This window comes from Crinia signifera, chromosome 9 (assembly GCF_055691185.1).
Source record: "Crinia signifera chromosome 9, ASM5569118v1, whole genome shotgun sequence".
NCBI lineage: Eukaryota > Metazoa > Chordata > Amphibia > Anura > Myobatrachidae > Crinia > Crinia signifera.
In genome coordinates, this window is record NC_139225.1 from 13,315,572 (window position 1) to 13,341,805 (window position 26,234).

General features: G+C 44.4%; 1 protein-coding gene across 3 annotated transcripts in view; it reads left to right on the top strand.

Annotated features, from left to right (window-relative positions):
* LHX6 (LIM homeobox 6) overlaps positions 1–26,234 on the top strand; it is a 143,977-nt gene that overhangs the window by 42,769 nt on the left and 74,974 nt on the right. For all 3 annotated transcript variants that reach the window (XM_083161053.1, XM_083161051.1, XM_083161052.1), the window contains one exon: positions 21,765–21,947. In XM_083161053.1, coding sequence (XP_083017179.1) covers positions 21,765–21,947 — 183 coding nt within the window. The remainder of the gene's footprint in view (positions 1–21,764; positions 21,948–26,234) is intronic.

Below are 26,234 nucleotides of genomic sequence, written 5' to 3' on the forward strand. Positions count from 1 at the left end.
GGAGGGGGCAAGCAGTGACCCCCTTGTCAATGAGCATTAACCCCTGGCAACAAAAATGAACCCCTGGCAGCAAGCAGGTAATTGACCTTTTATTTTATTAGAAGCCTTACTGTGGGACATTGTGTGCAGAATCTTGTGTCAGGGGTATTGCGGTGTGTGGCATAATGCATTTTTGGGGGCTGTCCAGTTCATCGAAAAAAATGGTGACTCTAGAGCAGGGGTTCTCAAACTTGGTCCTCAGGACCCCACACAGTTCATGTTTTTCAGGTCACCCAGCAGGTGCACAGGTGCACTCATCACTCACTGACACATTTTAAAAGATCCACAGGTGGAGCTAATTATTTCACTTGTGATTCTTAGGCCCATTTATCAAACCATATTTGCGGCTAAATCCCCCAAAATGCTAAGTATCCCCTAAATGTATCATAGGGGGACCGCAGCAGGAATCTCCGATCCCTGCTGCGATCCTCCCTGCAATGCCGCCAGCCGCATCCCCCATAGGTTTCTATGGGGGATGCGAAGCTGCCTGATGTATCAACATCGGGCAGCCCGGCTTCGCACCCCTGGGATGGCGATAGCCCATTATAGCCTATGACTACACATCGCACTGCCTGAGCAGGGCAGTGCGGTAAGAGGGGTTGGCGGGGGTCAGCGCATAACCGCGCATGTGCTGACCCCCCGGCTTCTGGGTCAGGGCTTTCGGAGCCCTGTCCCTGCAGTGCCAGGGATGATACATCCCAGTGATCTGATCGCATTGTAATATTCCGCCCAGATCGCATTGTAAATGCGATCATGATAAATGTCCCCCTCTGTGAGGAGACCTGCAAAACATGCACTGTGTGGGGTCCTGAGGACCGACTTTGACAGCCTGTGATCTAGAGCATTGAATACTGTCTGAGTGACGTGTTTGAATCCAGTTTTGTTGACCAGGGAAAGCTTCAGATTCAGCTGAGAAATGTAGACACTTGATACATGACTAAAGACTACAGTCACAGTATTGTATCCAGGCGCAGTGCAACTTTGTATCTCATGCAGTAGTTGCTGGCTGGGAGAGCAAATAGTATAACATTAAGTATTGATTTATTTCCCAAATATTTGGGTTCACAATAAATTATAATGGGTGTTCAACTATCTCTCTCATCCGTGTCTGTATTTTCACCAGGTAAAGAGTTTCAAAATGCACCTGTCGACATGTGTCGACAGTGATTATGTTATATATTGTCTGAAGTTTAGACTGACAGTCAACAATTTATTCAGTTTCAGCACAAAGCTGTTGACATATGTGTGTCGACAGTGATTACTTTCCCAGGTGTTTGTATTTTCTAGATATAGTATTTCAGCATGCACTTGTCAACATATATGTGTCGACAATAGTTGTGTCATATACATATGTTGGGTTTTTAATAAATGCCAGATTGGTAGTGTCTTAATACATATGTGTGATGATCACAAGTAGTACCAGTGCTGTGGTTCAGGCTCTTTCAAGTAAAGTCCTATATACAGTGGAATCAGTAAGGTGATTCAGTAATTAACCTAGATGGGTCTTTGTACACCGAAGCAGATATCACACTTCCACCTTGAATAAGGTCTTAGGGGGAGAAACCTCCTTTATAATCACAGGACTATAATTTTATTCACGGATATCCTAATAGGACATTTACACTTGGGTTACTTACTGAGGTACTTGTGTATTTTGGCGGCGCCCATCGCATCGCATACCATAAGGCATACGATGGTATGCGATGCGACGCGATATCGCGCGATGCTGTACAATGTCATACAATTTTAAAATTGTATGACATTGTACATGGCATACAATGCCATACAATGCGATGCGACGCGATTAAACATCGTATAAGCACCCTAATGGGTGCTTACAATGTGAAATGCACCCCCACACCACCCCCCCCCCCCCCCCACTATAAACGTGAACTCGAAGCGTGGTGAGCACAGCGAGCCCGCGAGGGGTGGCGGTACGCGTCCTCCGACCTTTTCATACCCCCACTATCCACGTCGGTGTGGAGTTGAGAATAGAAAGTGTGGTGAGCGCAGCGAGCCCCGCGAGGGGACGCGGATACCTGTGAAGCCCGCGAGGGGACTCCGATACCTGTGAAGGTATCCACGTCCCCTCGCCACGCTTCGGGCTCGGTGGCTCGCTGCGCTCGCCACACTTTCTATTCTCAACTCCACGCCGACGTGGATAGTGGGGGTATGAAAAGGTCGGAGGATGCGTACCGCCGCCCCTCGAGGGCTCGCTGCGCTCGCCACGCTTCGGGTTCACGTTTATAGTGGGGGGGGGGTGGCGTGAGGGTGCATTTAACATTGTAAGCACCCATTAGGGTGCTTAAAAGCACCCTTTATGGTGCTTATACGATCTTTCATCGCATAGGGGGCAAAAATCGCGTTGCATTGCATCGCATGCGATGCATGTCATGCGATGCGACGCGATGAAAACATTGCGCGATGCACATCGGGGGCGCCGCTATAATACACAAGTACCCTTACTGAATTACCTTACTGATTCCACCTTATATATGACTTTACTTGAAAGAGCCTGAGAGAAATCCGAACACTGTATAGGTCCCCCACAACCGCCGCCATCTTCACTCCGGCATTGGAGAGGGTTGAGGGAGGTTGTGGCTCTGTGTCTCTCTGGGAAGCTGGGGTAGGGTTGCAACCTGGTGGTGGTGTCCTGTGCAGCCCATTGAAGTCCAGTCCTGTAGTACTGTGCTGTCTGCTGCCGGTGCTGGTGTCCTGTGCTGGTGGCCTGTGCTGCTGTATAAGTCCAATGCAGTGGTGCTTTATTGTCTAGTGCTGCTAAGTCCAGTGGTACTGCTGCTGTTAAGTCCAGTGGTACTGCTGCTAAGTCCAGTGGTACGGCTGTTAAATCCAGTGGTACTGCTGCTAAGTCCAGTGGTACGGCTGTTAAGTCCAGTGGTACTGCTGTTAAGTCCAGTGGTACATTTAAATAATAAATAACCCCAAAATAAAAGGGTTATTTTTAATCCGTATACACTTTTCAGGCGTTGCCATGGGTGCCGCCACCTCCTCCAGCATCCTCAAAAAATGTCTGCTGTAAGGGGGCGGCCATTTTGTGAGGGTCATTTTCATTAACATAAGCCTGCCAGGAGGAGAGCCGGGACCGCAGACAAGAGACAAGTAGATCTGTGGGTCCCGGCGGCGGCCGCGGCGAGCAGAAAGGCAAGGTTTGTCCCGGGCCCCAGCAGCAGTGCAGTGCGTGATAGCCCCGCAGACCCCCGGCACCCACACTTACTCAGCACATTCCCGTGGCTTCGGGGTCTGCAGAGCAATTGTTACGCCACTGGTTCACAATGAATACATTTATTAACTATAAATTGTAAATAATTGGGTTAAAACAATAATGAAATAACAGTATCAAATAAAAAAAATGGTGGTGTAAATATATCGCTCAATTGAGGGGTAAAGATGTTTCCAACCGGGTTAAGAAATTGATTTCATATTACCAGTCTCATGATGGTCCACTGATTCGGTCTGGAGCAATGAGGGATATAATTAATGTCCCAAATTCCTGCAAATTATACTCCGATAGTCCCAAGTGCTCAAGATTTCTGATGGATGTCCACTATGGCTTCTGGTGCAATTAGTGATTTGGCTAAGTATGCTCTAGTATTCAGGATAGGTATTCGTGGAACTAAGCATGGTGGTATCGGTTTCCTGGTTGGTAGATATTTGATTGGCTCAACGCGTTTCCCCGGACTGTATGTATTTCAGCTTCCTCAGGAGCAAATTAGATTTTTTTTTATGGAATAAAATTTATCCTCCGCTATCAATTAAATTGTGCCAGAAAAACATGGGGCTTTTCGGAATTTGCCGTTATTTGTCTCACAACATAAATTATCCCTACAATTCCGAATGTGTTTGCGTACAATAATAAATGTGATAAGGGAATAAGCTCCATTTTGTCCTGTCCACATGTGGGTGGTTAACTACATTTCTGAGTGAGGACACTAATGACAATTTTTTAAAATGTCCCTTGTACAGTCTGGGAATTGTCTGTGTAGTGAAGATGAAACTAGAGTGGGGGCACAGTACGTCAATCAACTGCGTAAATCCCACGGCACTAATGGCGGATACTGGATGCATGTCTAACACCAGTATAGTTGCTATGGCCTCAGTAATCTGCTTTGCGACTGGGTGACTGCTGTCATAATTCATCTTCCTTGTACCTTGTAAAATTAAATAGTATTCCAAAACAGAATTATTTTCCCACCAGCCAAGTGTAGTTACCGTACAGTAGAGACGGGTCGTTTGCGAACGAAGCGGATCTTTTGGACGGATCCCAAAAAAGGTGAACCGGCGTTCTTTTACTTTCAGTTTCATTTTTCATTACAATGCATTTGTCTGATCTCAGCACTGCCACCTGTGGCAGCTGAGATGTACTGACTCTGGAGACTGAGTACAGTCAGTGGCGTAAGTTCTTCGCAATGGCCCGGAGGCAAGATAAAAATTGGTGCCCCCCCCCAACACACACACCATCTTATATAAATATATGTATGCATGTATGTATGTTATGGATATTATGTTTAGAATAGAGTGTGACATTTATGGTCCTGCTAGGAGGAGGAGACAGCCACAGAAGCGATATCAACGGCTTTCAATTAACTTATTCAAACTCACGGGGGTGGAGAGGTGCCCCCTTGGGAGCAGGAGCCCGGCGGCAGATGACTCCATTGCCTCCCAGAGTTCTGCCTTTGAGTACAGTGCTGCGACTGCAAGTGAAAGAAGGAATAACAAGGCTGCTGCTGTTAGGCATGGCCATCGCTGCAGACGCCATCGATGGCCATTCTGCACCCAGCCATCGATCAGTGTTTTACTCGGTCATGTATGTTCTTATTTGTTCAGCTGACTGTTATAAAAAGGGCAATAAATGATTGTAAAAAAAATTATGCTTCTTTGTTATCTTAGTGACCCGTTTTGCCCATCTCTACCGTACAGTATTGGTAGGGTCAGGCCTAGACATTGCAAACCGTGGACACACTTGGACTCTGCTTGGGTGTATGTGATATCTAATTGCACAGTTAGTTCTTGTTCTTTAACAAGCTTTATTTTTTTTTAATTTTTAGAGAGGGGGGAGGGCTTCCATCTCCATGAGAAGCTGAACCACCAGTCATGGACATAGGTCAAGGCCTTATCCTTTCCTTGCCTCTTCGTGTTGTAAATAGCATGTTGCCAAGTATTAGTGTTTCTCTGTACATAGTTAAAATTGTTTTGGGTTATTCCTTATTATTATGTTTTGTTCTTTGGATTTTACTTTTCTTCTATGACAATGTTCATCGGACGATGTTGATGGACTTGCACGTCAGTGTCACATACCTCCCAACTGTCACGATTACAGCGGGACAGTCCCGATTTTCGGGTCCTGTCCCACTGTCCCACCCGCGGCAGGCATTGTCCCGCTGCGTGGGGTGGCAGTTGGGAGACCCCCCAATGTAATAGAATAGACACTGTGCGCATGCGCACAGCGTCTATTCTCGTATGAAAATGAGGTTGTGGCTAATTAGCATAAGCCGCACCCTCATTTGCATATGCCCCGCCCCCTTTTCGGACGCTCGCTCGGCGAAGCCGCGCGAGTGTCCCTATTTCTTAAGCACAGAAGTTGGGAGGTATGGTGTCATGACTGGTGCCAGTAGCTTCAGCACTTGTAGGAATTGTTGTTTCCTGATCTTTTATTGTTTATCCTCCATTCTGTACACGGAAATGTGAATGTGACCGAAAATTTTAAATTAGACGCCTTTCCCCCATACTCAAATGGGCAGGACGGAGGCAAAGGCACAACCCTACTCAGAATGCGCTGTGCCAGAGCTGTGTGCTGAGCGATCTGTCATGGCCAGTGTTCTCTACTGAGGACTCCGACCCTGACCATGGCGATTAGCTAGGTTTATCTAGTCCGCACATCTCTATCGCTGTGCCCCTACACACGGAGTGATCTAGGGGCATTGTCTAAGCCATCTAGATCGATACGTGCAGGATAGCAATGGATCGCAGCCTCAAGCAGCGTATCACTCCAACAATGCATGCACATTACAGGAGCAGCGGCTGCATCACAAGAGGGGTGTGTGCGTGTGTGTGTGCGTGTGGGGGGGGGACAGGACTCGGGTGTCACAGGAAGAAGGGCAACACCAAAAGAACTAGCACTGCAGACCAGTCTCTGAGGGCAGCCAACATCTTCCGGTCCCCAGAGTGATGAAAACGTTGGTTGAGGTGCTTATTGACGCCCCCTTCCAGGAAGCCACGCTCCTTTTTTAGGGTCCGCCACATGTATTTTAACATTTTGACTGTCCTATAAAAATAGAAGAGTTACATGTATTATTAACTCTTGTATGAATGATACAGCAGCCGACCATCGAAAGATGTGGAAGGTGCACGCATATAAAAGTGACTTCCATGTGTGTGTACGCTGGGATGGAAATAGGTGGGCAGCTGTTGTCCGGTGATGTCACCTGCCTGACCCCCGCTCCCGTGTCATGGCCTCATTAGCATGAGAACGCCCAGCATTCTCATGGGAACGCCCATGAAACGCTGGCCATTTCCATATGCTAATGTGCTGCCCGGTGCCCGACACCCTCTCCCCCACCCGCTGTCCTGGGTGCATGCACCAGGCAAACCGAATGTTCGCCGTGGGTACATGCATCCTGCGTCTGCACCAGGGCCATATTATCCAAGGGGTGACAAGGGCGGTTAACCCGGGGCCCCACACACATTAGGAGCCCCCACAGACTGCTTTATAAATTGGAGCAGTCTCTTAAAAAGCAGTCTTTGGTTGCCCGCAGAGACACTCTCAGAGGGAGCGCATGGTCCCTCTGCCTCCCCGTGCTCTCTCCCAGCATTTTCCCTGCTGCTGATCATTGCTGATCGGTCAGCACAGCAAGAAGTGTAAATTAACCCCCACCCTAAGCCCCCCCCCCCCCCTGTGTACCTGGGCTGACCCTGCTGTTAAAAAAAACGGATGTCGCGATGGTCGTGATGTTCCAATGGTCACGATGTTCCCAACCGATTTTTGAAAAATATATAAAAAAAAAAAGTTTTTAATGGTGAGGGCCCCGACACATTTGTTGCCCGGGCCCCCCCCCCCCCCCCCAGCCTTAATTCAGCCCTGGTCTGCACATGCGCAGAAACGCATCTGTGCATGCGCAGACACACACCATCGGTCCCCCGTGTGAACGCACAGGGGATGCATTAAATTAATATGAATAACCCCCCTTGTTTGTATGAATTTCTGACCCTGAGTTTAGCCCTAGTTCCAGGGGCTGTTTGGAGCTAATACCATACAAACAATAAGCCCTGACGTTCCACAAGAACAAATAACAAATCAGACATTTATATTAGAGATAAGTAGCTCAGTGCAATTTCATCTGATCATTTTGGATCTAAAAGTGAGGCTAAATGGCACTTTTCTGGGATGTCACAAAGGGCCTTATTCTGGTCTGTGCGGCCGGAGCCGAATATGCGGCCAGGACCGTGCGTCCTAAACCCCGCCTTCCGTACGGATCGCTCACTCCGTCCGAATGCGGTAAGCCGCTGACCGCACGGAGCATGAGTGGATTTCTCATGTATACACCTCCTCCATCTCTGGGAACCTCCCCAATCATTCGATGGTCGCAGACCATCGAATGCAGGACCGAGCGGTCAGGCAGCTCCCACGAGCTCAGACCACTCGGGCAATTCTCCATGCAAAAGCAGGGATCTGGGCGGGCAGCTGACATCCGGCAATGTCATATGTCCGCCCCCTACACGTGCGTCACGGCCGCATTACCATACGAACGCCCAGCGTTTTCATGGGAACGTCCATGAAACACGGGGCGTATGCATATGTTAATGAGGCCAAACAGCCCTTCACGCCCCTCTCCGTAGTGTAAACAATTCATGCGGAATTTGGACGTATGTCCCTTTCGCACATGCGCAGATATGCCTCTGCACATGCACAGACACAAAACATCGGCGGAACGAACGCACGCGGACATATCCACACCAACCAGAATAAGGGCCAAAGTACGGAGCTGGCAGTGGTCGACACAAGCATTAGGTCGACATTTTCTTTGGTCCTGAATGTTGACACAGTCGACATGGACACTGAAACGTAGCACCGCATCCCCTCGTATGACTCGCTGCACTCGTCACACTATGTTATTCTCCCACCATGCCCTAGTGGATGGTAGGGCATGAAATACCCATACCGCCTGTCGGCACATGTCGGCTTAAAAAAAAGGTGAAAAACCATGTCGACCTTTTCACTGTTGATCTTCCCCATGTCAATCGAATGCTTGTGTTGACCCCCTAATGACCCTGTCTACCTAACCCATGTCAACATTCAGTCATGTCCTTCCTGCATGTTGACCTTCAGTCATGTCGACCTAGTGGTGTCGACCTAATGCTTGTAGACCCAGTGACCGTATCCCAATGTGGCTTGGCAAATAGCGGTTAACTTACAAGTTAGAAACACATGTAAAGAGAAATGAGATGTGACTGTAGCGTATTCTCACTCTTGCCATATGTCAGTCTTGTTTGTTTGCCTTGGCTGTGGTGAGACTGTGCGCTGCTGAACTCGCTGTGGCTTGTGCTGTGTGTCAGCTCTGATGTGACATCGCTGTCTAATTGTAGCACTAGACCAGACTAATCCTCATAATAAAAATGTGGTTTGTTTATGAAACCGAACAATAAATTTAAGCACATTTCCAGAAAAACCCCATCTAGGATGAAAGTTCCAGCGAATGCCAGAAAATGGCAACGAATTTATCATTTATTATTTATAATGTGGTGAAGTATTGGCCTTAGCAGCATTTGCAACCATTTTTCAAATCTATAATGTAGTTGAATTGGCAGAAACACAGGGCAGCACATGTAAGCCCAGGGCAGCGGAGAGGAATGTCGGCCCCGGTAAAATTTTGGGGGCGTGGCCTAAGTGTGGGAGGTGTGGGCACCTTCCGCACTTAGGCCACGCCCCCAAAATGTTTAGAGGAGAGTGAAAGAAAGGTATAAAAACTGTAATCTCAGCAGCAGCAGCAGCACACACCTACAGCATGTGCTGTGCTGACAGCAGGCTCAGCATCACCTCTCATGCTGTCAGTGAGACACTACCCTGGAGGGACGGAGGGGAAAGGGAGGGGTCGGACCAGGAACCCGGTGGGGCCCCTCCAGCAAGCCTGGGCCCGGGTACCCGCTCCACCTCCTCTCGGCTGCCCTGTGTAAGCCTATAAGAACAGGATGTGCAGATTGCCAAATTTTTACTAAATCCTATAACCATTCCTGCCTTCCCTTTATTTACATGTATGGTACATTTTAGGCGATAAAGCTAAAATACCTTTTATGATGCAAACATTTACCAGCTTCTGTAAATGTGTCAAGAGTAGACTATTGTTCTGTGACTGTACCTTATTCCCCAAATGCCTTCTATAGTATTCACATGAAACCATACTTGCCTACATTCGAAGATTAGTTTCAGGGAGATTGGACTTGGTAGTAGAATTTTGCACAGCCTCCCATTGAGGGGGTGTGTCATGCTCCACCCAAAGGGTGTGTCTACTTCCATATATGGAGAGATTGTGAAAAGAGATTGTGAACGTGGCACCTAGAAGCGTGGGTGTGTATAATACTACATCTTAGAGGAATCTTGTAAAATGACTTATATCCAAATGTAGATGATCCCCAAAGCAGTTTAGGCGCTGATGATTATATGTAAATGTATCTGTCTCTCATTCCTTTTCCCCCCAAAAAAAACAATATGTGCCTTTCTTGTGTCTCCAGTAGCAATATCTAAACACGGTCATGATGTTTTATATATGGCTCTGAACAGTGTAATGTGGGCTAGGTGACAGGAGGGAGATTGCTAGACTAATGAGGGAGAGAGGGAGATTGCTGCTATGTCAGGAAGTCTCCTGCAGAATGCAGGAGGGGGGGTAACTAAGATGTAACAGTGTAATGTGGGCTAGGTGACAGGAGGGAGATTGTTAGACTAATGAGGGAGAGAGGGAGATTGCTGCTATGTCAGGGAGTCTCCTGCAGAATGCAGGAGGGGAGGTAACTATGGTGTAACAGTGTGATGTGGGCTAGGTGACATGAGGGAGATTGCTAGACTAATGAGGGAGAGATGGAGATTGCTCTTATTTCAGGGAGTCTCCTGCAGAATGCAGGAGGGTAGGCAACTATTATGTAACAGTGTGATGTGGGCTAGGTGACATGAGGGAGATTGCTAGACTAATGAGGGAGAGAGGGAGATTGCTGTTATTTCAGGGAGTCTCCTGCAGAATGCAGGAGGGGAGGTAACTATGATGTAACAGTGTGATGTGGGCTAGGTGACACAAGGGAGATTGCTAGACTAATGAGGGAGAGAGGGAGATTGCTGCTATGTCATGAAGTCCTTTGCAGAATGCAAGAGGGGAGGTAACTATGGTGTAACAGTGTAATGTAAAGAAAGGGTGTGCCAGTGGTGTCTCCAGCGGTGAAACAGTGGCGCATCACCATCCCCCCTGTCACTGATCCTTACCCCCGAGACATTGGGGAATAGTGATCACAATATGATCACATTTAATTTACATTTTAACAAAGATAATTATATTGGAGATCCTAGCTCCTTAAATTTCAGAAAAGTAAATTAGTTACTGAACATAAAATAGCAGCAAATCTAATCCCCCAAAATATAAACGGGAAACGGTTAAGCAAGGAAAATATTGGCACACTAAAAAATAAGCAGGGTACCCTCGTAAGAGGAAAAAAAAAGAAAGCGGAATTATTCAATGATTTTTTTGCTTCGGTATTTACAAGAGAAGAATCTTCAGAAGATCTCCCATGGATTAAATGCTCGGCTCTTGACTGCTCCCAAACTGTATGTTTGAGTAAATAGTAAAAAATATATTACAGAACCTAAATAGTAACAAATCTCCTGGCCCGACGAAATACACCCTAGTATACTAAAATAAATGAGTCCTGTCATAGCACTACCATTATATCTGATATTCGAGGAATCAATAAAGTCGGGGATGGTACCATGGGACTGGCGCATAGCTAACGTAGTACCAATATTGAAGAAAGGTAGAAAAACTAACCCTGAAAATTATAGACTGGTCAGCTTTACATTCATTGTGGGGAAAATATTAGAAGGAATAATAAGAGATAGTATCCAAAATTTCTTAGAACAGGAGAAAGTGATAAGTAAGGCTCAGCATGGGTTTGTCAAAAATAGATCATGTCAGACTAATTTAATTAGCTTCTATGAGGAAGTCAGTAGGGGGCTGGACTTAGGGAGATCTGTTAATGTAATACTGCTTAATTTCGCTAAAGCTTTTGGCATGGTGCCTCATAAAAGGTTATTAATGAAACTAGGTAATATATGGTTAGGACATAAAATTTGAAATTGAGTTAAAAACTGGTTGCACAATAGGGGACAGAGAATGGTGGTAAATGGCATACATTCCAGCTGGGGTAAGGTCCAAAGTGGAGTCCCGCAAGTATCAATATTGGGACCCACCTTGTTAAATATATTTATTAATGATATTGGAAGGGACATAGTGAGTAAAATTGCAATATTTGCGGACGACACGAAATTGAGGAATGAACTAAGGAGAGGATGTGGAAACATATGATATGATTAGTATGTTCAAATACAGGATTGGGAATCATATGGAACTGGGAGATGATTTGTTTAGTGAACAGACCTATACTTAGGACATGCGGGCATGTACTGAGGCTCGAGGAAAATAAATTCCGTACTGAATTAAGAAGAGGATTCTTCACCTTTAGGCAGGGCCGGTTTAACAATGGGCCTGATGGTGCTACAGCTCCAGGCCCACTCTCGAACTTGGCCCATTTCGTAGCTGAGGGCCAGGGCTTTCCAACGAGACTGGCCCCGCGTCGCTAGCCCCCCGGGAACTGGAGATACCACCAGGCAAAGCTGGAATGTTTTCCCCATAGGATAACATGGTACCCGCTAATTCCGACCCCCACCCGGTTCCAACGGCTGCCAGTTCCCCCTCCAGCATCACAGAAGCTTGAGAACCCAAATCACTGGGCCTTCAATCTGATAACAGGCTGGTCCAAATGGGTTCATTGGTTCTAGAGATATTGTGGGTTAACCGATGTTTTCATTTCTGAAATTTAATTTCATGGCTGTTCATGTTGTTTGAGGACAGATTTCTCTGGAGCCAAACGGCCCAGTTTCACGGGACCAAAATCATTCAAAGCCCACATGTAAATGGGTTAGTTGGTTGTGAAGATATAGCTGGTTGTTTAAAGAGGGGGGAGTGGTTTTCTCTCCCCCTCACACCAGAAAATGCAGGGACTAGGCTGGTGTAAAAGGGGCCAGCCCGGGAAAGTCCCTGCATTTTCTGGTGTGAAAGGGGTATTATTTAAAATAGCCTGGACCTGCAGTGCTCTGAATACAGCCGGGCAGCCCCCTGCTCTCTGCCCAGCTGTCAATGGCTGTCATTTCTGCCCGGCGGTGGCTGTCCCCCAGTTACCACAAGCATGTATTCCCAATTGGCAATGAGCATGTAATCCCATATGGCAACGATCATGGAACCCCTGGAAATGAGCATGGAGGTAAGCAGCACTTATGTAGCCTAATTTTTAATGGTGTTTGGCATAATATGTAATGGACGTTATGGTGTGTGGCTTAACATTTAATGGGCATTATGGTGTCAATTTTAAATGCGCACCTTTGGCGCGCAATGCCCCTGTTTAAGCAGCATATTGTGCATTATTGCTTAATCTGTTTGTTATAGTGTGTATTTTGGCTCAATCCATGTGGCAAAATGTGAATTTTGACTCAGTCAGTGTGAATTTTGGCTCATTCCATGTGGCATAATGTGTAAGAGGCAAATACAGTATAAGCGGGTTACTATTTTGTTGCATGATTTCTATAAGGGGTATATGGTGTGGTAAACTTAGGTGACCACATAAAAGGTGCTGAATGTTGTCTACCAAGTTTCGGCTTTCAGTATTTTTTTATGACTGGAGTGCCGCCTCACCCCGCAAGTATCTTAGGACATCGGCGTCCTGCGGGTGCACCTTTGGAGGGCACCCACCAATATATCTCCCTGCATTTTTCCTATGCCAGCCCCCTGCTTTTCCAGGCATATATAATTAGTTGAAAGTATTTACGCAAATAGAGACACACCCATGAGCAGACCACCCAACCAGAACACTGGTCACGTCCCCCACATTATTAGGTGTGGCCACAACCCCTATTATTGTGCATAATAGGCCCTTGATAATTTTCAGCTCCAGGCCCATTTAGACCTTAATCTGGCTCTGCCTTTAGGGCAGTAACATCCTGGAACTCATTGCCAGTGGGGGTGATTACAGCGACTACTGTTAATGAATTTAAATCAAAACTGGATGCATATTTGGCCACTCAGGGAATCCTATAGATATGACTTAATCAAGCCAGTAGTTACAAGTCAGATAGGTTGAACTCGATGGACTAACGTCTTTTTGCAGCCTTAATTATTATGTTACTATCACTATGAGGGGACTCCTAGTACCATTTTTCAAATGGGAGTTGTAAAAAAATAAATGAATTAAGTTTACAAAATCAGACCTGAATGCACACGTAGATAACCCCTCGAAAAGAAAAGACCAGGAAACAGTATTGAAAGTTTTGTTAACATCTAAGCACAATAACATATACGGGGCAGTAGGTTTAAGACTTGCAGGCAGTGTCGACCAAATCATACCAAAAAATAACATCATTATAACAATTAGCTACATAATGGTAGTTGGCATTATATAAAGTACATTGGCAGCCCAAAGACTATTTTTCAGATTGTAAGCAATACTGTATGTTTATCAAGTTCGGTGTAAATTGCTCCAGGCATATATATATATATATATATATATATATATATATATATATATATATATATATATATATATATATATACTTGCTGGAGTACCCAGCGGGATTTTAAAATGTTTATTTAAAAAAATCAATTTAAATATTAAACACAGATTCCTCTGCTCTGTCAAAAGCATGAGCTGTGCGATCAGCTACCCGCCTTGCATTTCTCTCTTGCTCGGATTCCTCTGCTCTGGCAACAGGGTGAGCTGTGCGATCAGCTTCCAGCCTAGGAAATTTTTCTTCCGGGAATTCCTCAGCCATGACAATACATGACAACAGAAACCGCTCGCTCCGAGGCCCTACCCATAATCTGCGAGGCCCCACAATGAGCGTACAGCAACAATTGGGGTTTTTAATTAATTAAAAATTAACAGTAATTTAATTTGGATTCCAATTTTATTTAGTTGCATTGGCTGTATTTTAATATGCTTGTATGTAAAATTTCATTATGTAAACTATGGATTTATATATATATATATATATATATATATATATATATATATATATATATATATATAATACAGAGAAAGAGAGAGAGAGAGAGAGAGATGCATCCTTGAATTTGCTCAGTTCAGAGATTATCGTCAATCTTTGCATCGGCGTGAGTCACACTGAGCATATGTTGTGATGGGCTTGTATCAGTGGGTGTGATCAGTGATCTTGGGAATCGGAATGAGCGTAAACCAAAAATTGTGTTTTTTAATTAATTAAAAATGAACAGTAATTTAGTATTTTTAGTTGCCTCGGACGTGTTTAATTACGCTTGTATGTAAAATTTCACGATCTATATGTATATATGTCTATCTATATAGCACATTATGCATCTCCTGATATACTCTGTGCTGCTGGAGGGACCCTGCTACTGTCACTATACAACTCTCAGTGTGTGGGTTTGTGCTATCTCCATTCCCATCCTCGCATCATGTCACTGTCTCTGTCACATGCAGCCCTGTCCTCACTGATATATCATGTATGTCCTGATATACTTTGTGCTGCTGCACTACCCCTAGGGGTGTGTTACCACCACAGTATTTGTTAACAGATTGTAATTGATATGTGTACCAAGTTTGGTGTAAATTGCTACAGTCAATCAAGAGTTATGCCATCTGTTGAAATACTCTGTGCTGCTGCCTCCACCCTAGGGCTGCTAGGGGTGTCTTATCCCCACAGTGTTTGTTCCCAGATTGTAAGTATATGTGTACCAAGTGTGTTGTAAATTGCTCCAGCCATTTTGGAGTTATGCTGTCTACTGAAATACTCTGTGCTGCTGTCCCATCCCCAGGGGTGCTAGGGTTGTGTTACCCCGACAGTGTTTGTTCCCAGATTGTAAGCAATATGTGTACCAGGTATGGTGTAAATTGCTGAAGTCATTCTGGAGTTATACTGGAACATACATATGAGCATTCTGCAAAAATTGGGTTTTTGAATTAATACAAAATTAACAGTAATAATTTCGATTTTGAATTTTTTTAGTTGCCTCAGATGTGTTTTAACACGCTCGTATGTATCATTTCATGATCTTCCCTTGTAAACTGTGGATTTCTATAGAAAGACAGAAGGACTGACAAATTTTCACTTTTATATACAGTATTAGATTGTGTGTAAATTTGTGTATTTGGTGACGGGAGGAGGCCCAATAGAGGTTGGGTGGGGGTGACACCATGAGTCGCTACACCAGGTGACACCAACCCTATTGATGCCTCTGTATGATATATATATATATCTGGATGGTCAATAAAAATACTGCTTTTACAGTACTATTATTCGACAGCTAGATAACTGCTATATCATATACTCATATATGATAAACTAGCTATATGTTTCAGTGTAAACACATCCATCTAAATGCACCTCGAAGTGAGAAAACATCCACTCTGGGCCAGATATATGAGTATCTGATATAGCGATTATCTGGCTGGCCAATAATATTAATACTTCAAGAGCAGTATTATTATGTGGCATAATGTGATTTTGGGCAGTATTCAATGAGAATACTGGCGACGTGCAGCGAATCCTGTTTAGGATTCGCTGCACATTCGCCACTGCCCGCCGCGTTCCGGAGCCTCGCCGGCTCCAGTATTCAACGAGTCAGGCTCGCTGCCCCTGACCGGCGAATTTGAGCTCCTGCGGTGGACGCCGCAGGGAGCATGAGGACGGTGGCAGGCAGGGAGATGGAAGTCTCCCTGCCTGCCCCAGATTGTTTGTGGGGGGGGAGGTGGGCTCCCCGGGTGCCAGGCAGCACAGGCTGCCCCCGGGGGTGCCAGCAGGGGACCGGGTATATTCACTACACCCGATCATGCATATGTAATGATCGGGTGAAGTGAATATATGAATATCTAATGAGCGGCTCGGCTCCTGGCCCCCTGCTGGCTGGTCTGTGTAAAAAAAAATATATATATATTTTTTAAAATTAAATATATATTCATGTGCTTACAGCACATGAATAAAAATAGCATGCCCCTCCTCAGAATAAAATTCCTGATTTTTTGACACCAAATGTAAAAAACAAAACACTTTATTTTAAAAGTTCACATTCCACTTCACCATAAAAAGATAGCAATTGCTACTCGGTGAATCATGGCGAAAAAAACCTTGAAATGTATTCGCCATCTGGTCATTGAATAGGGCGATTCACCGTTTTAGTCAAAAATTCGCCTTATAGCACAAAATCACCATAAAAACATGGCGAATCAGCCTCATTGAATACCGCCCTTTTTCTCCTACTGAGTGGCATCATGTGATTTTTTTGCTCTTAATGTGTGGCATAATGTGATTTTTAGCTCATACTGTGTGGAATAATGTGATTTTGGCTCATACTGTGTGGCATAATGTGATTTTAAGCTTATACTGTGTAGCATAATGTGATTTTTAGCTTATACTGTGTGGCATAAAGTGATTTTTAGCTTATACTGTGTGGCATAATGTGATTTCAGCTCATACTGTGTGGCATAGGGCGGTATTCAATGAGGCTGATTTGCCAGGTTTTTATGGCGATTTTGTGCTGTAAGGCGATTTTCTGACTAAAACGGTGAATCACCCTATTCAATGACCAGATGGCGAATACATTTCAAAGTTTTTTTCACCATGATTCACCGAGTAGCTATCGCTATCTTTTTATGGTGAAGTGGAAGGTGAACTTTTAAAATAAAGTGTTTTGTTTTTTACAATTGGTGTAAAAAAATCTGGAATTTTATTCTGAGGAGGGGCATGCTATTTTTTTTCATGTGCTGTAAGCACATGAATATATATTTAATTAAAAAATATATATTTTTATTTTTATTTATTTTTTACACAGAGCAGCCAGCAGGGGGCTGGAGCCGAGCCGCTCATTAGATATTCATATATTCACTTCACCCGATCATTACATATTCATGATCGGGTGTAGTGAATATACCCGGTCCCCTGCTGGCACCCCCGGGGGGCAGCCTGTGCTGCCTGGCACCCGGGGAGCCCACCTCCCCCCCACAAACGTTCTGGGGCAGGCAGGGAGACTTCCATCTCCCTGCCTGCCACCGTCCTCATGCTCCCTGCGGCGTTCGCCGCAGGAGCTCAAATTCGCCGGTCAGGGGCAGCGAGCCCCTGACTCGTTGAATACCGGAGCCGGCGAGGCTCCGGAACGCGACGAACAGTGGCGAATGTGCAGCGAATCCTAAACAAGATTCGCTGCACGTCGCCGGTATTCACATTAAATACCACCCATAATGTGATTTTTAGCTCATACTGTGTGGAATAATGTGATTTTGGCTCATACTGTGTGGCATAATGTGATTTTTAGTTCTTACTGTGTGGCATAATGTGATTTTGGCTCATAATGTGTGGCATAATGTGATTTTTAGCTCTTACTGTGTGGCATAATGTGATTTTGGCTCATAATGTGTGGCATAATGTGATTTTGGCTCATACTGTGTGGCATACTGGGATTCTGGCTCATACTGTGTGGCATAATGTGATTTTGGCTCATACTGTGTGGCATAATGTGATTTTTAGCTCTTACTGTGTGGCATAATGTGATTTTTAGCTCTTACTGTGTGGCATAATGTTATTTTTAGCACTTAGTGTGTGGCATAATGTGATCTTGGCTCATACTGTGTGGAATAATGTGATTTTGGCTCATACTGTGTGGCATAATGTGATTTTAAGCTTATACTGTGTAGCATAATGTGATTTTTAGCTTATACTGTGTGGCATAATGTGATTTTTAGCTTATACTGTGTGGCATAATGTGATTTCAGCTCATACTGTGTGGCATAGGGCGGTATTCAATGAGGCTGATTCGCCAGGTTTTTATGGCGATTTTGTGCTTTAAGGCGAATTTCTGACTAAAACGGTGAATTACCCTATTCAATGACCAGATGGCGAATACATTTCAAAGTTTTTTTCGTCATGATTCACCGAGTAGCTATCGCTATCTTTTTATGGTGAAGTGGAAGGTGAACTTTTAAAATAAAGTGTTTTGTTTTTTACAACTGGTGTAAAAAAATCTGGAATTTTATTCTGAGGAGGGGCATGCTATTTTTATTCATGTGCTGTAAGCACATGAATATATATTTAATTAAAAAATATATATTTTTATTTTTATTTATTTTTTACACAGAGCAGCCAGCAGGGGGCTGGAGCCGAGCCGCTCATTAGATATTCATATATTTACTTCACCCGATCATTACATATTCATGATCGGATGTAGTGAATATACCCGGTCCCCTGCTGGCACCCCCGGGGGGCAGCCTGTGCTGCCTGGCACCCGGGGAGCCCACCTCCCCCCCACAAACATTCTGGGGCAGGCAGGGAGACTTCCATCTCCCTGCCTGCCACCGTCCTCAGGCTCCCTGCGGCGTTCGCCGCAGGAGCTCAAATTCGCCGGTCAGGGGCAACGAGCCCCTGACTCGTTGAATACCGGAGCCGGCGAACGTTTAGCTCTTACTGTGTGGCATAATGTGATTTTGGCTCATAATGTGTGGCATAATGTGATTTTTAGCTCTTACTGTGTGGCATAATGTGATTTTGGCTCATAATGTGTGGCATAATGTGATTTTGGCTCATACTGTGTGGCATACTGGGATTCTGGCTCATACTGTGTGGCATAATGTGATTTTGGCTCATACTGTGTGGCATACTGGGATTCTGGCTCATACTGTGTGGCATAATGTGATTTTGGCTCATACTGTGTGGCATAATGTGATTTTTAGCTCTTACTGTGTGGCATAATGTGATTTTTAGCTCTTACTGTGTGGCATAATGTTATTTTTAGCACTTAGTGTGTGGCATAATGTGATCTTGGCTCATACTGTGTGGCATAATGTGATTTTTAGCTCACAATGTGTGGCATAATGTGACTTTTGTCTCCTACTGTGTGGCATAATGTGATTTTGTCTCCTACTGTGTGGCATAATGTGATATTTAGCTCATTCCATGCAGGGCCGGTGGAAAATTTCTCAGCACCCTAGGCAAATATTTAGCAAACCGGTATTTTAAGAATGTTTGTTTACAAAAATCTGTTTAAATATGACACACAGTATAAAGAACAGTTTGTTCATTTACGTTGGAGCGGAGCACATTATGCATCTACAAATGCTCTCTGTGCTGCTGGGGGCCCCTACTATATGGAAAAGTACAGTGGAACTATTTTGTTACTGGTACATTTTGGGCCAACACAAGCATCAAAGTGCTGCCCCCCAACAATGCTGCCCCTAGGCATGTGCCACAAGTGCCTAATGGGAAATTCACTACTGATTATTCCAATACAGCTTTGGGAACCATTGGAATATCCCTTCCTCTAGGTTCAATTGTGTCTTGCTATAATTATGTAGTATCTTAGGCAATTATTGTGCTGATAAGTGTTCAATAATAAATACTTTACTATAGATATGTCACATGTAAGTATTAGTTCATCAAATATTTTTGTTGTACACAGAGATTGCCATTATTCTAGGTAGGAGGCGTGGCCTAATGGGAAGAAATGTGGTCTTATAAAAATGTCACCATTGGCAACGGCACATGACGTGGCTTTGTGGGAAGTCTCCCATGTACTTATCTCTGGGAGAGTGGCCAACATCCTCCGAGATGCTGCTCTCAAAAACTCTGCCATTCTGTCAGTGACATGAGCTGGATGCTGCAGGATGATGTCACACTGCAACACCTTGCTCCTTGTCACTGGAAGGATAACACCCCGATTCAATCCGCACCCTCTTGTGATGCCTCCGACACATCCATGTTTATAAATATAGGCTGTTTATCAGCATGAGCAGAATTAGTGGTGAGGGCACCCCTGGGCACAACAGGGCTTCAGTTAATGATAGCCAATTGAATAGAATAATAAAAAAGCTACCAACTGTCATTTTTTCATTTTTAATTACATATACATATTTACTAAGTAGGACACCATTTACACTCCATTCATGAAGGCATATGGTACAATACAGTGGAAACATATCGCAATTATTTTTATAATGTTTGGCTGAGAGTAACAACAAAAGCATCGGAGTACCACCCTCAAACAAGTACCAACGCCTTGGCATCTAAATTGATTTGGTATTGGATCTTTATTTCTTTAAAAATGCATTGCAGCATCCACCACCGCCCACACTTTGACCATACAATCTCCTATTTTAAATGGAACCTGAATTACAAGAGAAAGACTTACATGGAACCTAAAACCCTCAAAATCTTTTTTTTTTTTTTTTTTAATCTAAGATCTGAACTTCATGGAAAGAATTGAGTTCTACTTGTTTCTACACTGTTTCAATAGACATGGGGGGTTATTCTGGTTCACTCGGAAAGGCAAATTCCTTCTCAAATGCAGAGAGATTTAGATTTGGGTGAGTTATTTTGTTTCTGTGCAGGGAAAATACTGACTGCTTTATTTTTACACTGCAATATATAGATCTCACTTTGACGTAAAACCCCACCCAAATCTAACTCTCTCTGCACAAGTTACATCTGCCCCACCTGCAAATCAATGCACATGGGGCCTTATTCTAGTTCACTCTTTCTGACAAAATCCTTCTTAGATGGACAAAACCATGTGCACTGCAGGGGGGCAGATGTAACATGTGCAGAGAGAGTTAGATTTTGGTGAGTTATTTAGTTTCTGTGCAGGGTAAATACTGACTGCTTTATTTTTACACTGCAATATAGATCTCACTTTGAAGTAAAACCCCACCCAAATCTAACTCTCTCTGCACAAGTAACATCTGCCCCACCTGCAGTGCATATGGTTTTGTGAAGAGAGAACTAGAATAAGGCCCATGGTTTTGTCCATTTGAGATGGAATTTGCCTTTGTGAGTGAACCAGAATAAAGGCCTTGGTGGGTTATTCTGATTCACTCGGAAAGGCACAATTACTGTCTAATGGACAAAACCATGTGCACTGCAGGGGGCTGATGAAACGTGCAGAGAGAGTTAGATTTGGGTGTTTTATTGTTTCTGTGCAGGGCAAATACTAGCTGCTTTATTTTTACACTGCAATATAGATATCAGTTTGAAGTACACCCCCTACCCAAATATAACTCTCTCTGCACAAGTTACATCAGCCCCACCTGCAGTGCATATGGGTTTGTCCATTAGAGAGTGATTGCGCCTTTCCGAGTGAATCAGAATAAGTTGATGTTTAGTAAAGGCAGCTGCTGAATTTTGTAAGCCAAACTGATATTTATGAGAGAGAAGATTATCAATTTACATGTCTAAAACTTTACAGTGCTCTGACCTACAGTGAAGTGCACACAATGCAAATAAATATATTGTTTTTTTTTTTTTTAAATGTGCTCCTTTTAAAAATGTGAATTATTTAACACCCAAATTTTTATATCATTAGTGTAAACAAATGTATACATGTATACTCAGTGTTTAAGTCGTACATGTAAATGTAATCACAAATATGTTTTTTTTTCTCTAGTCACAGTCAGACGATGAAAATTTACCATGCAACTTGGAGAAAGAAGAGCACTCGTCCCCCAGCCCTCCGTCCACTCCATCGGTGTGCTCCCCACCATCTTCTTCGTCCTCTTCTCTACCTTCTGATGGGAAAAACATCTGTTCGAGCTGCGGCCTGGTAATCCTAGACAGATACCTTCTTAAGGTAACCTCAGTCTCTAAGTAACAAAACTTGGGCAACATGTATTGAGCCTTAGCAAGTGATAAAGTGAAGCGTTATAAAGAGGGATAAAGTACCAGCCAATCTGTTTACTGACATTTCTCAAACGCAGCCTGTAACATGACAGTTAGGAGCTGATTGGCTGGTACTTTATCTCTTTTTGGGCCAAATGTATCAAACTTCAAAAAGTGATAAAATGGAGAGTGCTAAACAGCCAGCCAATCAGTTCCTGACAGGTTAAGGCTTAATGCATTTGACCCCTAATGTTAAAATAAAAATCAATGCAATGATCAGGAAAGTTTTGTGCCTCATAATTATTGTACAAAAATAAATTAAATGATGATCCATGTGTAATAAATGCCACCTCTTAATGAACAGCCTGCCAATTATCAATTTACACAAGCTGAACATGGTTCGACAGGTCGTTAGTTCGACAGGTCGTTAGTTCGACAATGTCTAGGTCGACAGTGAAAAGGTCGACACAGGGTTTTTCACAGGTTTTTTTACCTGAATGTAAACACAGTCGACATGGACACAGTTTAAAGTGCACCGCATCCCCTCGCTGCGCTCGGCACACTATTTTAATCTCCCACCACACCCTATTGGTTGGTAGGGCATGAAATACTGCCTGTCGGCACATGTCGGCTACAAAAACAGTGAAAAACCCCATGTCAACCTTTGGACTGTCGACCTAGACACTGTCGAACTAATGACCTGTCGAACTAACGACCTGTCGACCTAGAACCATGTCGACTTTTTCTCTATATCGACCTAGACCCATGTCAACATTTTAACATGTCGACCCAATGGTGTTGACCTAATGATTGTCTACCATCATGCTGTAGACCAAATGACCGCATCCCGGCAGATCAACAAAACATCAATCATATAATACACATTTAAAAAAAATCAAAGTCAGGTGACATGAATATACTAAGATAGCTTTATTGACCTTATTTATTACCAGTTATATTATATAGCGCACACATATTCCGCAGCGCTGTACAGAGAATATTTGAACATTGACATCAGTCCCTGCCCCAGTGGAGCTTACAATCTATATTCCCTACCACATGTACCACATGTACAGGCACACACAGACATTCTAGGGTTAATTTTGTTAGGAGCCAAATAACTTAACAGTATATTTTTGGATTGTGGGAGGAAACCGGAGTACCCGGATGAAACCCACACAAGCACAGGGAGAATATACAACCTCCGCACAGTTAGAGCCATGGTGGGGATAGAACCCATGACCTCAGCGCTGTGAGGCAGTAATGCTAACCATTACACCATCCGTACTGCTCCGTATATATATATAACACATGGTGGGAATGGAACCCATGACCTCAGCGCTGTGAGGCAGTAATGCTAACCATTACACCATCCGTACTGCCCCGTATATATAACACATGGTGGGAATAGAACCCATGACCTCAGCGCTGTGAGGCAGTAATGTAACCATTACACCATCCGTACTGCCCCCCGTATATATAACACATGGTGGGGATAGAACCCATGACCTCAGCGCTGTGAGGCAGTAATGCTAACCATTACACCATCCATACTGCCCCGTATATATAACACATGGTGGGGATAGAACCCATGACCTCAGTGCTGTGAGGCAGTAATGTAACCATTACACCATCCATGCTGCCCCTTATATATAACACATGGTGGGGATAGAACCCATGACCTCAGCACTGTGAGGCAGTAATGCTAACCATTACACCATCTGTACTGCCCCGTATATATAACACATGGTGGGGATAGAACCCATGACCTCAGCGCTGTGAGGCAGTAATGTAACCATTACACCATCCGTACTGCCCCGTATATATAACACATGGTGGGTATAGAACCCATGACCTCAGCGCTGTGAGGCAGTAGTGCTAACCATTACACCATCCATGCTGCCCCGTATATATAACACATGGTGGGGATAGAACCCATGACCTCAGCGCTGTGAGGCAGTAATGTAACCATTACACCATCCGTACTGCCCTGTATATATAACACATGGTGGGTATAGAACCCATGACCTCAGCGCTGTGAGGTAGTAGTGCTAACCATTACACCATCCATGCTGCCCCGTATATATAACACATGGTGGGGATAGAACCCATGACCTCAGCGCTGTGAGGCAGTAATGTAACCATTACACCATCCGTACTGCCCTGTATATATAACACATGGTGGGGATAGAACCCATGACCTCAGTGCTGTGAGGCAGTAATGTTAACTATTACACTGTCCGTACTGCCCCGTATATATAACACATGGTGGGGATAGAACCCATGACCTCAGTGCTGAGGCAGTAATGTAACCATTACACCATCCGTACTGCCCCGTATATATAACACATGGTGGGGATGGAACCCATGACCTTGGCGCTGTGAGGCAGTAATGCTAACCATTACACCATCCGTACTGCCCCGTATATATAACACATGGTGGGGATGGAACCCATGACCTCAGCGCTGTGAGGCAGTAATGTAACCATTACACCATCCGTACTGCCCTGTATATATAACACATGGTGGGGATAGAACCCATGACCTCAGTGCTGTGAGGCAGTAATGTTAACTATTACACTGTCCATACTGCCCCGTATATATAACACATGGTGGGGATAGAACCCATGACCTCAGTGCTGAGGCAGTAATGTAACTATTACACCATCCGTACTGCCCTGTATATATAACACATGGTGGGGATAGAACCCATGACCTTGGCGCTGTGAGGCAGTAATGCTAACCATTACACCATCCGTACTGCCCCGTATATATAACACATGGTGGGGATAGAACCCATGACCTCAGCGCTGTGAGGCAGTAATGCTATAACCATTACATCATCCGTACTGCCCCGTATATATAACACATGGTGGGGATAGAACCCATGACCTCGGCGCTGTGAGGCAGTAATGCTAACCATTACACCATCTGTGCTGCCCTGTATATATAACACATGTTGGGGATAGAACCCATGACCTCAGTGCAGTGAGGCAGTAATGCTAACCATTACACCATCTGTGCTGCCCTGTATATATAACACATGTTGGGGATAGAACCCATGACCTCAGTGCAGTGAGGCAGTAATGCTAACCATTACACTATCCGTACTGCCCCGTATATATAACACATGGTGGGGATAGAACCCATGACCTCAGCGCTGTGAGGCAGTAATGTAACCATTACACTATCCGTACTGCCCCGTATATATAACACATGGTGGGGATAGAACCCATGACCTCAGTGCTGTGAGGCAGTAATGTAACCATTACACCATCCGTACTGCCCCGTATATATAACACATGGTGGGAATAGAACCCATGACCTCAGTGCAGTGAGGCAGTAATGCTAACCACTAAACCATCCGTACCGAACATTGAGGAACGACCTCGCTTCTCTTTAGGTTTGTTTCATTTGAACCAGTTCTCTGGAAGCTGAGGCAGAATATTTGCCATCTGTAATTTCTCCTAATCTCTATAGCTAATATGTTGGGCACAGAAACGGTCATCAGCAATAGAGGCCTCAAACCCCATACACACACTGGATGATTTTTTAAAAGATATCACTCATTTTAGCCCTTCTGTGCAAAATCTTAAAAAAAAAACATTTAGTGTGTATGTCCAATATAGTTAACGATACAGTCCTCCCACCCCGACATCTGTTCTGCGAGCACAATGTTAACTATATCTACAACGAGGCATGCAGCAGCCAGTGGCCGGGTGACATTGCTGAACGCACAATATTGTTTGCTTGGGAAATCAGTTCCGCACTGCCAATATCGCTCTTGGAACATATCGTCTTGTGTGTATAGGGCTTAAGTAGTCATTACAATCTGACCAATTAGATATCTATCCTCAAGTCTTACATCTCCTGGGAAATAAGGCTGCTAATGGTTCCAAAGGGACTAATATCTCTGTCACTTTGCAGATCAAAACAAATACCTCTGCGCTGCCACCAGGAATTTTGGGGCCCCATGGGCCCACCTGCCACGGACTCCCATCTTCCTTCACTTACTGCCCAACTCAGCACATCGTGGCTTCTTCAATACAGGATGCCAGCGGCCAATTAAAATGCAGCACCGGCGGGTGAGCCAATCAGAGCTCATGTACCGGCAACTGCTCTGATTGGCTAATGGTACACAAGCTCTGATTGGCTCAAAAGCCGAGGCAGCAATTTAATTGGCCGCTGCCTTCCTGTATTGAAGAAGCCATGCTGTGCTTTGGGACCTGCAGGCAGCACATAGCGGAGGGTTACTGTG